General features: G+C 39.7%; 1 protein-coding gene across 3 annotated transcripts in view; it reads right to left on the bottom strand.

Annotated features, from left to right (window-relative positions):
• CRYBG1 (crystallin beta-gamma domain containing 1) overlaps nucleotides 1-13,366 on the bottom strand; it is a 205,036-nt gene that overhangs the window by 40,361 nt on the left and 151,309 nt on the right. For all 3 annotated transcript variants that reach the window (XM_079938671.1, XM_079938672.1, XM_079938673.1), the window contains 5 exons: nucleotides 11,080-13,366; nucleotides 7,953-8,000; nucleotides 7,748-7,866; nucleotides 5,943-6,111; nucleotides 2,873-3,012 (listed from right to left, as the gene is read on the bottom strand). In XM_079938671.1, the coding sequence (XP_079794797.1) occupies nucleotides 2,873-3,012; nucleotides 5,943-6,111; nucleotides 7,748-7,866; nucleotides 7,953-8,000; nucleotides 11,080-13,366 (2,763 nt within the window). The remainder of the gene's footprint in view (nucleotides 1-2,872; nucleotides 3,013-5,942; nucleotides 6,112-7,747; nucleotides 7,867-7,952; nucleotides 8,001-11,079) is intronic.

Raw genomic sequence — 13,366 nt, 5'->3', positions numbered from 1 at the left:
TTATTAGAACTACACTCAAAACAAGATGCGCCCTCCCCTCTACAAGGATGGGTACCAGGATTAGCCAGCTGCTTTAAACAAAGGTTTAAAAACAAATCACAGGCAACAGAATCTGAAAGGAAATGTGAGTTAGAAATGTCTCACTTTCCCAAATAAGAAACCGACAAGTAATACTCTTAATTTGTGTATGTGTAGCAAAACCTAATCTAGAATGAATAGGCCCTGAAATAAATCTCCTAATGGAATCTAAACAAGTACCACGCCCCCTACACCACCCCCAGCAAAATCTTCTCTTACACCAGTTCAGGGGACTGCTGCACCAACAGAAGCAACATGAGCTCGGGTACCTGTTATCAGCTGAATGCTTCCAACCCATTGAGGTTCTCCTTGGAGATCTGTAAAAGTACTACTGACCGGGTCCCAAGATGACCAAGTTCAATGACCCCAAACTTTGAGCTGACATCCAAGGCAGCTTCCTATTATCCTAACGGAAATGAAGAACCAGGAAAAAAAAAAAGAAGTCTACTGCCACGCAAGCCCATCAAAACTTGTAAAACATTACTGGTTTGTAACTACCACCTATAAAACTAGGTTAAACTTACTGTCAAGGTAAGAAACTTTATTTAAGTGTAGCTCATTATGCTTCCACATAGCCCAAGCCTGAGTCACGAAACCTTCCAGACATGGAGATTAAAATATTATGGCAGACGCCTATTTCATTCTTCTAAGCAAAGTGATATTTCTCAACATTAAATGCTTTGAGAAAAAAGATGTAGAGATCTCTTTGATGTGAAAAAAATAAAAGGCAGCAAGAGATGAAGACACTTTTTTTGTTTAGATTCCTCCTTTTCTTACCAATCACTAAACACAAAAGTGCCGGAAGCTCAGATGCCTTTTCTGCTCTTTACACTCACTCCCCGATGAGATCTTATCTAGCACCCGGTTTGGATACATTCTCCGTGCTGATGACTCCTGATTTTATCTCCAGCCTCACCCCAATCCCGAATTCCAGTGTCATGCATCCAGTCACCTTCCTGACCTCTTACTTGAATGTGCAGTTGACATCTCCAACTTAACCTCACAAACTCAACTCCTGGATTTCATTCCCCCTCCTAGTTTTCTCCATTCTGGTAAATGCTGGGGTCCCAAACCCTGGACATTTCTCAGCCCCTCACACCCCACATAAAATCTGTCAGCACATGTTGGTTCTGTCTTCAAAATGTATCCAGAATCTGACCATTTTTCACCACTACTATCGTGCCAAGTCACCAAAACCTCTTGCCTATGTAACTGCAGTGACCTCCTCACTGGTTTCTTTGCTTCCATTCTTACCTCTTTACAATCTACTTTTACACAGCAGCTAGAGTGATCCTCCTAAAACACAAGTTAGATCAAAATCCTCCAATGAGTTCTCACGTCACTTGGAGCCATCTAAAATCCCTCCCAAGTCCTTCAAGGTCTGACATGACAGGAGGCCTCTCTCCCATCACTGGTCCTCCTAGCTCACTCTACTGCAGCCAGACCTCCCACCTGTTGCCCAAACATCCCCTGGAGGGCTTTGCAAATGCTGGGCTTCCTGCCTAGGACACTCCCCTGCTCCGCCTCCCTCAGATGTCCCTCAGCTGACTGCCTCATTTCCTCAGGTCTCTGCTTAAAGGTCACCAGGGACCTTCCCGACCACTCTCTAATGTAGCACTTCCACTGTCCCTCTCCATAATTTATGTTTCTTGTAGTATTTACCTTCGGACTCATTACATATGTATTATCTTATGCATATTCCATTAATAAAATCTCTTGAGCAGTCTCTGAATATATAACTTATATATATAACCACTGAATATATTATGAATTGATTAGAAAATATACACAAAGACAAAATTTGAAAAGAAGATTTTAAATAATATATAAAGAAGCTTTAGTGTTTTTTCCTGCATCTCAGTGGATGTCTGTCACATGCCCTGGGCTGTGCGCTCCACTGCAGAAGCCACAAGCTTCAGTTCTGCAGCCTGAACTTTCTAGCCTTATTTCTCCTCTGAGATATTCCCATTTCCTTCAAAATACCCTTGCAATTTCCTGTGATTTTTGAAACCAACATTCTAGGGGCTTTGGAAAGCATTGTGTGAAAATGTTAAAGGAAGTAGCATGCATGTTGGCCTCCATCCCACCTGAAATATCAGGGGCACACATGTTTTAATTACCCCCTTTGAATTACCCTGAAGGTATAATCTGCAACTCAGCTTTGAATGAATCAGGTTCCTTTGCAAAAAGGAAATTCCCACATTAAAAATGCAGTTTTTGGACTTCCCTGGTGGTGCAGTGGTTAAGAATCCACCTGCCAATGCAGGGGACATGGGTTCGAGCCCTGGTCCAGGAAGATCCCACATGCCGCAGAGCAACAAAGCCCGTGCGCCACAACTACCGAGCCTGCGCTCTAGAGCCCATGAGCCACAACTACTGAAGCCTGCGCGCCTAGAGCCCGTGCTCCGTAACAAGAGAAGCCACCACAATGAGAAGCCTGCACACCACAACAAAGAGTAGCCCCTACTCGCGGCAGCTAGAGAAAGCCCGTGTGCAGCAACGAAGACCCAACACAGCCAAAAATAAATAAATAAATTTTTTTAAAAAATGCAGTTTTCTCCCTGCACTTCCTCCAAGAAATCATCATTGTTTATAAGAGAGCTGAATCATAAGAACATAGGTAACACAGTAACCAAAAATATCAGATTTTTATGTGCCTTATCAAAAAAATAATAAAACCTTGTAGTCAATAATTACTTGACAGGACAACAAATCAGAGACAGAGTATCTTAAGTCCTCCTTTTACACTCAAAAAAGGGCTTCATTAGAATTGTATTGGAAATAAAATACTCACGTGCCCCAATGTACTTTAATGGAACAAGTCTTCTGCATCATACCAAACCCCTGCATTTCTTCAATATCATCAAAGTAGGAATTTAGAAGTCCTAACCCTTCTGGTTCAGTAAATAAGTCAATTTGACTAACTCTGTAATCCTAAAAAAAAAAAAAAGAAAAATGAATACACGTATACATGTATAATAGTACACCATGTATTAAACTCTACAGTAAGCTCATTATTCTTCTTTTCAAACAGTTAAAAGAAGCTTTAAATATACAATAGGTTGCACAGATCACCTGCCACTTTATCCCTTTCCTGTTTTCACCCATGACCTAATAATATATGATCTTTCGGGGCAGACACATTGGTTTAGTCATATATCTCAGTGTTACATTCAAGCAAAGAGCACCAGAAATGTATTTTAGAGTTTTGGAACATAGTTATTTCTCTCATCCTTACAAACAAACAAACAAAAAAACAAAACTGCTTCGCTTTCCTTGGTAACATGAGTTTTAGTTCCTTTGCTCTCCTGTGACCGTCCATGTCCAGGGATACTAGTTTATAGAGTGGTTGCACTTGGAATCTTCCTCAGCTGTTTTGTGCCCATAAGCCCCCTGTGGTAACTCTCCTTGACTATGATGTCGGCTTGGTCTAAGTCATAAAAGGCAAAGGCACACGTTTATGGTGATTTAAATCTCTACACTTTAGTCACTATTCCATGCACTGCACGTCCATCAAACACTCTACAAAAGGCCTCTCCTGGCTGAGTGCCTGAGCCCTGATCGAATGTTTTTTGAACCTCTTCTGTGTTGCACAGCGAGGTGAACTGAGGTACAGAAAAAATGGTTAACACTTGGGTCAGTTTAGGGGCAGCTCTTTCAAACATTAACAAAAGGAACAAATCTAGTGAACTGAAAAGGTGACCCCCTTGAATATACGTTGTGACTTATGTTTATGTGTCAAGAAACCATAAACACAATCTGTAAAAAGTTACAATTCGTCACATATTAGGAGCCATGAAAGTATTCCTTCCCTTTAACATGACACCATTCAGAAAAACTTACCCCAAGGAAATAAATCAGAAAATGTATACATTATTAAATGCACAAAAATGTTCATGCAGTATTATTTAAGGTAAGTTTTTCCCTAAGTCCCACAGTAAGAAGAAAGGTAAAATGAATGATAGCGCATCATACCATTGGAATATGATGCTCAGTTAAACCCCAAACCATATAATAACATGAAAAGCATTAATTCACCTTAGGTCTGCTATTATCAGGGGAAATAGGAGGCCTCTTTACCAATGTGCTTCATTTCCCTTAGCCCACCTTCCGGGATCCCTAAATCCCCACCCCAGCAGATCCTAATACCTCCCCCAGTTGCAAATCATTGAGAGATGTTACAAACGGGAGTGTAACCTTCAGGGAAGTGGTATGGAGAGAGAAAAAAAGGATTGAGAATCACAGTTTTAAAGGAAAACAACACTGTACCTGTATTATGATTACAACTATAGAAAAAGCAGATTATAATATGGCCAAGAAAGAGTAGAAAATTCAGAAAAATGAAGGGAGGACACTTCATGAGAGATGGGATTTTGGATGATAGTTTAAAATATTGTTTCATTACCAATACTATTTGAGTAATAAATAAAAACTGCAGGTAAATTATCCCACTATGACATTTTAAAATGGTGTTTCTCGTGTCTTACATAAGGTTCATCACATTATGTACTTAAAACTAGTAAGAGATAAATCGTTTAGAATACCAATATTACCATCTAAGTCACTCAGAAATGTTAACCCAGGAAACAGGTGACATTTTCCTCCGCCAAAAGCTGTTAGTCACTGTTACTCGTTCTCATTTTGGAACATGGCTTTTTTCCCTATTGTACCCCAACACCCATGTCTAGTACACAAATGGAGTTTTTTCACTTGGAAGATACCTTTTACATTTTTAAAGGTAAAGAATCATCAAATGCCAAGAACCGTGAAGAACTGATACAAGTTCCTCAACAACGAATAAGGGACCAAGAAATTTTTACCCAATCCATAAAGTGGCCTTAAATACCTATTTTTCTAAAAACCCACATGAAATGCCAGAGTTGATCAACTGAATTATCTTTGGATTATTTATTTTTCCAAAACATAACTCCTGTAAGCCACTCAAGGTAATAAGAACTCGCACAGCAACCAAAAAACTAAGTAAAAGAAAAATCTGGCCCGTGCTCCGCAACAAGAGAAGCCACCGCAATAAGAGGCCTGTGTACCACAATGAAGAGTAGCCCCCACTCGCCTCAACTAAAAAAGAAAGCCCGCACACAGCAACGAAGACTGAACGCAGCCAAAAATAAATAAATAATAAATTAATTAAAAAAAAAAAAGAAAGAAAAATCTGTTCAGGACTTCCCTGGTGGCACAGTGGTTAAGGTTAAGAATCCACCTGCCAATGCAGGGAACCCAGGAAGATCCCACATGCACGGAACAACTAAGCCCGTGCACCACAACTACTGACCCTGTGCTCTAGAGCCCGCAAGCCACAACTACTGTACGCACATGCCACAACTACTGAAGCCCGCGCACCTAGAGCCCGTGCTCCGCAACACGTGCAACACGAGAAGCCACCGCAATGAGAAGCCCGTTCACCGCAACAAAGAGTAGCCCCCGCTCTCTGCAACTAGAGAAAGTCTGCACGCAGCAACGAAGACCCAACGTAGCCAAAAATACATACATAAATTTATTTTTAAAAAAACAAAAATCTGTACGTACAGAACTCATCAAAACTAGGTTATTAAGTAAAATACATTTGCAGATGGGAATGGGGGGCCGGAATGAGAAATTTACCTTCAGGATTTATTGTGAAAAAGATGACTAACCAATTAGAATGTTTCTTAGTTCTAATTCATTTAACATGTACAAATGTTTAAAATACAGAAAATACATCCATAAAACACCAAATATTTGTCCCACTTTTATCATAAAATGAAACTCTCTCTCAAAAGAATTATACCCAGCATTCGATAAATATTTGCTGAAAGAATGGATGAAATCCAGTTTGCCTTTATTAAAACCTTACGAATTTTACCTACCTGGACCACCAGTCTGATTGAACCAATCACCACAGGCTTGGCCGACTCTGCCTCGTCATCGTTTCTTTCCAGAATATCTTCTATATCCCAAAGACCAGACAGTTCCAATTCTCCCTCTTCTAAGGGGATGGAGTGTCCTTCAAAATTTGGTTTCTCATAAAAAATCCAGCTAAGAATAAAACATAGCAAAACTATTAGCCAGTCTTGGTGAGAGAGATTTTGAATACGCAAATATTCTGGCCAATAGCCACTATATATATATATACACCATATATTAGTGGCCAATTCTCTAGCAATTAAAACAGCATAAACTCTCCCTAAAACTAAAACTTCAGTGGGCATAATTAAGCTCTGATAACTGAAGAATTTTATCAGGATTTTAGAGGACTTTTGACTATCAATATGAACATTATAGAGCTACTAAAGTTTTATAGAATTGCCAGTTGGTGGAGACTTAGTAATATGTCAGATAAATGGACGTTTATTGCAATTTTTTTCTTTTTATGTATGTAAAAAACACTTCTCTTGAGGGATTTTAACTTATATATTAGAACCATATCAACGGATATATTGATACAAAGGACTACTACATGCATGTTAATGTTAATGGAAAGCATTTTTTGCAGTTTTATTGAGATCTAATTGACATATAACATTGTATTAGTTTAAGTGGTACAACATGATGATTTGATATCTGTGTATATTACGAAATGATCACCATAATAAGTTTAGTTAACATCCACCACCTCACAGTTACAATTTTTTTCCTAGTGATGAGAACTTTTAAGATCTACTGTCTTAGCAACTTTCAGATATACCATGTAATACTTTAACTTTCGTGACCCAAAAAGCATTTTTACAGTATTCTTCCCAACAACATCCGAACACTAAAGAGAAACCTCATGACAATATATGACAGTGCTGGTCTTAAGAGAAGTCAACAAAAGCTGAAGAATCACTATTCATTAAAAACAAAATTATAACTTTCAGTTTTCAAATTTAAGAACAAAAGCTAATTGTATTTTTCTAATGAATATGTTGAATATACAGAAAAATATATTAAAATATCTAAAACCTAAGAGGAAAGATGCTGCATATTTAATCACATGGAGACCTAAAGAAAAGCTTAATAATTTTGTAAACCATAAAGAGCTCTACACTCTTTCTTTTAAACAAGCTTATAAACAGGCACTAAAGATAAGTATTCATGCCAGGTAAGTGACTTTTTAAAAACTGCTTTTCTTTATTCAATTTCCTGTGTATTTCCTCGAAGCATTTAAGCTGGTAATATAATTGTTTCATGGTTTCTTTACTTAATAAAAACTATCTGCTGTCAAAAAGTTAGAAAATAAAATTTAGATTAGTCCTTCACTGAACTGTCATTAAAAAAAGTTAGCAAAGATGTTTTTTCTTATAGAATTTAAAAAATTCTATCAACATGACTATGACCTATCAACATGAGTAGTGCAATTCTTATCAACCTCATTGAAAATTCAAAAACCAAAAGTATATTATGGACTCCGGTGCTCATGAGTCCAAACCAACATTATGTGGGAAAAAGAAACTTATACTGCTACACTTTTCTGATTTTTCTAACAACAACATGCATCATTCCTATCATCAGAAGTAACATTATAAACCATATTTCTTACACATGAATTTCTTTTAGTATTCACTATGACTAGTATTGTCTGCCCTTTACACTGCTAAGGGCATAATTTAAAATAAGTACTAATGACCAAAAGGGTAATTAAAAATGTGAAACACACACCCTCCAAGTCAGAAACACAAAGTGTCACTCTTACCATCCTCTAACAACTTTTATGAGTATCACGGGAGAGAGGCTCCAAGAGCTGCAATCCTCAATGTCACTGAACACTTCAATGCACTCCTCTGACACGTCAGGTTCACCGTATATCACCACCTGAAGAAAGTGAGAGTGGTAGCACGTTTTACTGCACTTTAACAGATCAAAATGAAATCTAGACTCGGAATAGAAAATAATCTTACCTTTCCAGGTCGGGGATTGATTTTATTCTGGACACTTCCTTTAAGTGTCTGTAATCAGATGAACAAAAACACAACAAATAATTAAACTTTATGTAAAGTCCTCTTTTCTCCTCTCATGATCCTTTAAGATCGTATTTGCCTCATATTTGTCAATTTGGAAACATGTCTACCTTGATCTATGCCAAAGTTGTCTTAAAACTCTCTTTGACGGGACTTCGCTGGTGGCACAGTGGTTAAGAATCCGCCTGTCAGTGCAGGGGACATGGGTTCGAGACCTGGTCCGGGAAGATCCCACGTGCCACGGAGCAACTAAGCCCGTGTGCCACAACTACTGAGCCTGCACTCTAGAGCCCGCGAGCCACAACTACTGAGCCCGAGTGCCACAACTACTGAAGCCTGCACGCCTAGAGCCCGTGCTCTGCAACAAGAGAAGCCACCGCAATGAGAAGCCCGGGAACCTCAACGAAGAATAGCCTGCGCACAGCAACAAAGACCCAAGGCAGCCCAAAATAAAAATAAATAAAAATTTAAAAAACAAAACAAACTCTCTTTGACTCTATTAAAATAAGGGCTTTTCCCCCCCCTCTAACTGTATTTGACATTTCAATTTCTTTTCATTTAAATGCCTAGGATACTTCCACCAATCTGGAAAGTTCAGGGCGTAAGAGTCAGACCTATGTTTTACATCAGTTCACAGAACAAGAACTCAGCTAAGAGATTATAACTCAAACCATCTCAGTATAATTTCAAATAAACAGAGAAATTCTAATGGATTAATCACATATCTAGAATGAGCTGAATCCATTTTATGTGTTCATATACATATCTTATCTGAATCTATAATTACTGTTTTTTCATCACATAACTAGTCTAAATAAAGTGTTTATGGTATATTTCACAATGTACATTGTACATGGTTACTTTAATCCCTCCTTTTTGATGAACAAAATATATTTTTATATGGCTCCAAAACTAATCATTTTCAAGACCATCTGACCAGCAAAACCAGAAATGCCTAAGATAATAAAAATAGTAATTACACATGTAAAAATATTATAAAACATGGACTACTTTCACTGCTGAACAGGATGCCTATTCTAAGGACGGCCTTTGATCTGATCGCTCTTGCACCACACCAGGGTGGAATATGCCTGAAAGACCATAGGAAGGGCCTCAGTAGAGCATTATTACAGATTAAAATGCCATATGCTTATTTATATATGCACATTTCAAGAAGACAAGCTAAAGAAAAAGCCTGGTATTTAAATGAAATTCAGTTAAGACATTAAAGGGAGAATAGTTATATAGTCAACAAAGCCCAAGGTGTAAAAAAAAAAAAAAAACAAAAAAATTTTTTTAAATCATAAAAAGGCCTAGAGAAAGTATAAAGTACTTTGTTTCTCCTTTTTACTCCATTTGATTGGGTTTTTCAAGGGACTCCATAGGGAAACTGTATATTCTGTTGTCAGACTCATTGTCAAAGAGAGGTAATCTAAGAATGATTAAAAAGACAGAATAATGCTGTAATGAACGGGAAGTGGACCAGTGTCAATTTTCAGAGAAATACTCAAAAATCTTAGGATTTCTAAGTGCTATAGGCTGATTCAGTTTTATCTGTTTACAGCAGTGGTTCTCAAAGTGAAATCCAGGGGTCCCTGGAGGGTCCCCAATAATTCTGCAGGGAGTCCATTAGGTCAAAACCATTTTCATAATAAGAAGAGGTTATTTCTCTTTTTCACTTTCTTTCTCTCACAGGTGTAGTGCGGAATTTTCCAGAGGGTCCATGACATGTGATGACATCATTGCTCTGATGGCTACAGGAATGTACATTTGTATGTTCTAATTTTTCTCAGTATTAATTTCTAATGTAATAGATGCCAATAGGCATAACCCATATCAACAAAAACTCTTTGGGGTCCTCAATAATTTTTACTTTATATCTATATCTATATGTATGTGTGTGTGTCTGTGTGTGTGTGTGTGTGTGTGTGTGTGTGTGTGTGTGTGTGTGTGTGTGTGTGTGTGTGTGTGTATGGCATCCTAAGAGTAAAAAATATGAAAACTTTTGAGCAGAGGGATCTGAGCCTCTGCTGGAAATCCAACTATACATTTTGAAAGAGCTTCCAGAATTGTATTCCATGATAGGCTTGTAGCAAAAGCTAATACAACAAATTCAAACATGGGGCAGTGCCCTGTACAAATGAGGAAGTGGGCAAGATATTTTCTGCCTGGATAAACTGTGTTGGATGTTGATCTACACTTGCCAGGTAGCCTGGTTCACAGGGTGGGCAACAGGAATACAGAGGCCCACTCCTGTTTCTGGGCTTAGCAGAGCTGAGCTCTAAATCTTATCTGCCTCCCTCTTTCAACTTGAGTATCAAGCTTGGAAACGGAAAGCCACAAATTCACATCAAAAACTGAGTAAAGAAAACAACTTCCAGCAGTCAGATAAAAGAAGATGGAGAAATCTTAACTGTTTCTCAAAATGGTATTTTGCCATCCTTTCTACTCCGTTACAGGAAAGTGCTAATGTAGACCAAATTCTTTACTTCCCAACAGCTTTGCAGGAAAATAATATTTCCCTAATGAAAACTAATTCCAGATAAAGAGAAAATACTTTATCAACCATGTGGGATAAACATTTATTGCTACTAAGGGGAAGAAACAGTGAATCTCAAAGTACAAGAGAAACGGTTAGGAACAAGATTCCTCGGTGGAGGCTTTTCCAGATAAAGGAAGCTTGCTTCATAAATGCTCAAAATTCTAGGTATAGTATTGAGCATTTTTACACAGAACTAGGGAAGAAAAAACACCCTGTCTCTGAGCTCTCAAGGTACCTTAACTACACCTTTCACAACACAACACATAAATTCACAAGTGCCCTAAAATATTTGTAGCTTATTTTCCTTGCTGGACTACAAATGCCTTGAGAACAGAATCCAAGTACCTTTTCTCTTGGACTCTAAAGACCCTTGTACATAGTAGGTTTTCAAATATGTGATGAATGAATAAAAAACTATCAGACACGAGCATAACCATTTTTAAACAAATAACATGAATTGTTCATCGTCCCCTTCTCCTCTGACTTAAAACTACCCCACATAAATAATACTATGTTGCTACTTACTGTTGTATCTGATAATGACATTTCAGAAAAAGAAATGCTTGGGTCAAACAGGGTGGATTTGAAAAGACCGGGGAAGTCTGTGTCACTGCTTCCATAGCTCGGCAAGTTCGATTTAAGAACACTTTCAATATGATTAGCCTTTTCCATATCACCACTGTTCTGCAGTTTTGAAAATTCAGAATATGTAGTTTTGGGCACGGGTAGGTTGCTTCGTGAATCCAGATCTTTTCCGGTTTCCTCTTTTTGCAGGTACTTTTCCACGGAGCTCGGACTTTCCAATCCCGAATGAGACGTATCTGACGAGTTGAAATTGAAGACCTTTACGTTGCTGGGTGGCAGACTTGGCTGTTCTTTCTCTGAACCACAGGGTGGGGCACCCTCAGCCACAGGCTGTAACACGGAAGGCCGAGAAAGAGAACTGTTGTGAGCGGTGTCGAAAGATGTGGTCATGGTATTGACTGATGTTACAGAGGGAGAAAAGATTTTGTCTTGTGGTAAAGAAGATAAGATGCTTGAGAAAAGCGCACTTTTTTCTAGCCTCGATCTCTTGACTCCACCGTTTGTGACATCCCTGTTCTCCTTGTCATTTACTTCTGGAGCCGCCAGAGGCTCGCCTTTCCCATTAGTGCGAGTTTGCAAGGACTTGAAAAGGACACTCTGTTCAGTGGATGAACGTTTGGGTCTCAGTTTGGATTTGGTGTCAAGATTCTGCATCCAATGTAAAGCCAGTGACATTTCTGGCTGGCCTTCCTTTTTCTTACCCAAACCAAAGGTAAACACGTTGGGATCAAACACCTTTTCTAAATTGTCCTCATGAATAGGAGGCATGGCGAAGTGAGGGGCAGGGGAGTTTGGCATCCTGGCCTTCTTTTTCTTCTGGGGCACACAAACTGCGCTGTCCATCTTTTTTATAATCTCAGTGAATTTTTCCATATCAGAAGAAGAATCGAATACACTATCATCACTACCAGCAGAAATGTTCAAAAGGCTTGCAGGACTGTCCTGGCCATTTACAACATTTTGATTGGGTCTTTGAGGGGTTTCTAAATGATTTCTGTTGCCAGGGTAGTTGGTGGTGCTGGATTCAGTCTTCAGGGGTTTTCCGTTGCCCTGAATAGGCAGCGTTTTTTCTGATTCGGGCAGCATGACTTGTGGGCCAGATTTTGCTACATGTTCTTCTGTGCAATGAATGTGTTTGGGTGATGTGCTCTCATTGCCCTGTACTTCCTCTTTCTGGGGAGTACGACTTGCAACGGAAACCACTTCAAGTTCCTTATTGTGATAGCTTGGCAACTGTGCTTCTCTAACTTCAGAGCTATCTGAGATGATCCCAGAGCGGACATCCTTGGTGTTCTCCACAGGGAGCATGAAGGACCTGACCTGGACAAGGACCTTGGATGGACACTCATTTCCCATAGCTGCCAGGCTGTGCTCTGGGGACAAAGGAGGGCTTCTTTCTCCCCCTCGTCCTCCTGCCAGTCTGGAGGGGGACATCATCTCATTATTCTGATGAGACACAGGCAGAGTACATCCATTATGGTTTTCCGACACTTTTAGATCAGTGCACAGAAAACTGCTTACAGGAGCTTGAGCACCTGTGTCTTTGGGATCATCCACAGGAATGGGGGCAGCCAGTGAAAGAGAAGGCCCATTAGATGACCCAGCTGGGTGCTGGGAGTCAGAAAATCCATCCTGCGGCTTCGGTATGGCTGTTGGAGGTGAATCTTTGGCCTCAAGAACGGCAGGGCTGTCTTGTGCTGTACCAGTCATATTTTCACGTTCAAGTCTTTTGCGGTCGGCAGCCTTTGAGTCGTCCTCTCCTAAGAGCTCGTGGTCCTTAACAGGAATCAGAGCAGCAACCACTGGTTCAGAAGGGCAGCCAGCATCTGTTTGCCCATCTACCTTATCACCTTGGTTAAGCGGAGAACCAGGAGTCTCCTCTTCAGGAACAGTAACTCTGGCTTCTGCCGAGGCTTCCTTCCCCAGCGCACCATTCTGGTGACTATCTGGCGGCAACTTCTTTTCAGGCCGCTCCATTTCCTTGGCTTTTTTGGCTAAATTCAGCTGTGCCCTCCCGACAAATGTTTTATTAGAGGCAGGAGTGTTCCTCGCACCTCGAAGGTCAGTGTGTCTTGGGCTATTTGCCTGCTTGTTTTCAAATAAGGAGATTTTGGTGGCAGTGTTTCCTTTGTGAACTGGCTGGCTAAGTGGATTATGCCCATTTCCCAAACCACCAAGATTCTTAGGGGTTTTAAGATTTAGTTCCACATGTTTGGGCTTGGCAGGG

The sequence above is a fragment of the Stenella coeruleoalba genome (assembly GCF_951394435.1).
Source record: "Stenella coeruleoalba genome assembly, chromosome: 12".
In the NCBI taxonomy this organism is placed as follows: Eukaryota; Metazoa; Chordata; class Mammalia; order Artiodactyla; family Delphinidae; genus Stenella; species Stenella coeruleoalba.
This window is presented reverse-complemented; position numbering and strand designations above follow the sequence as displayed.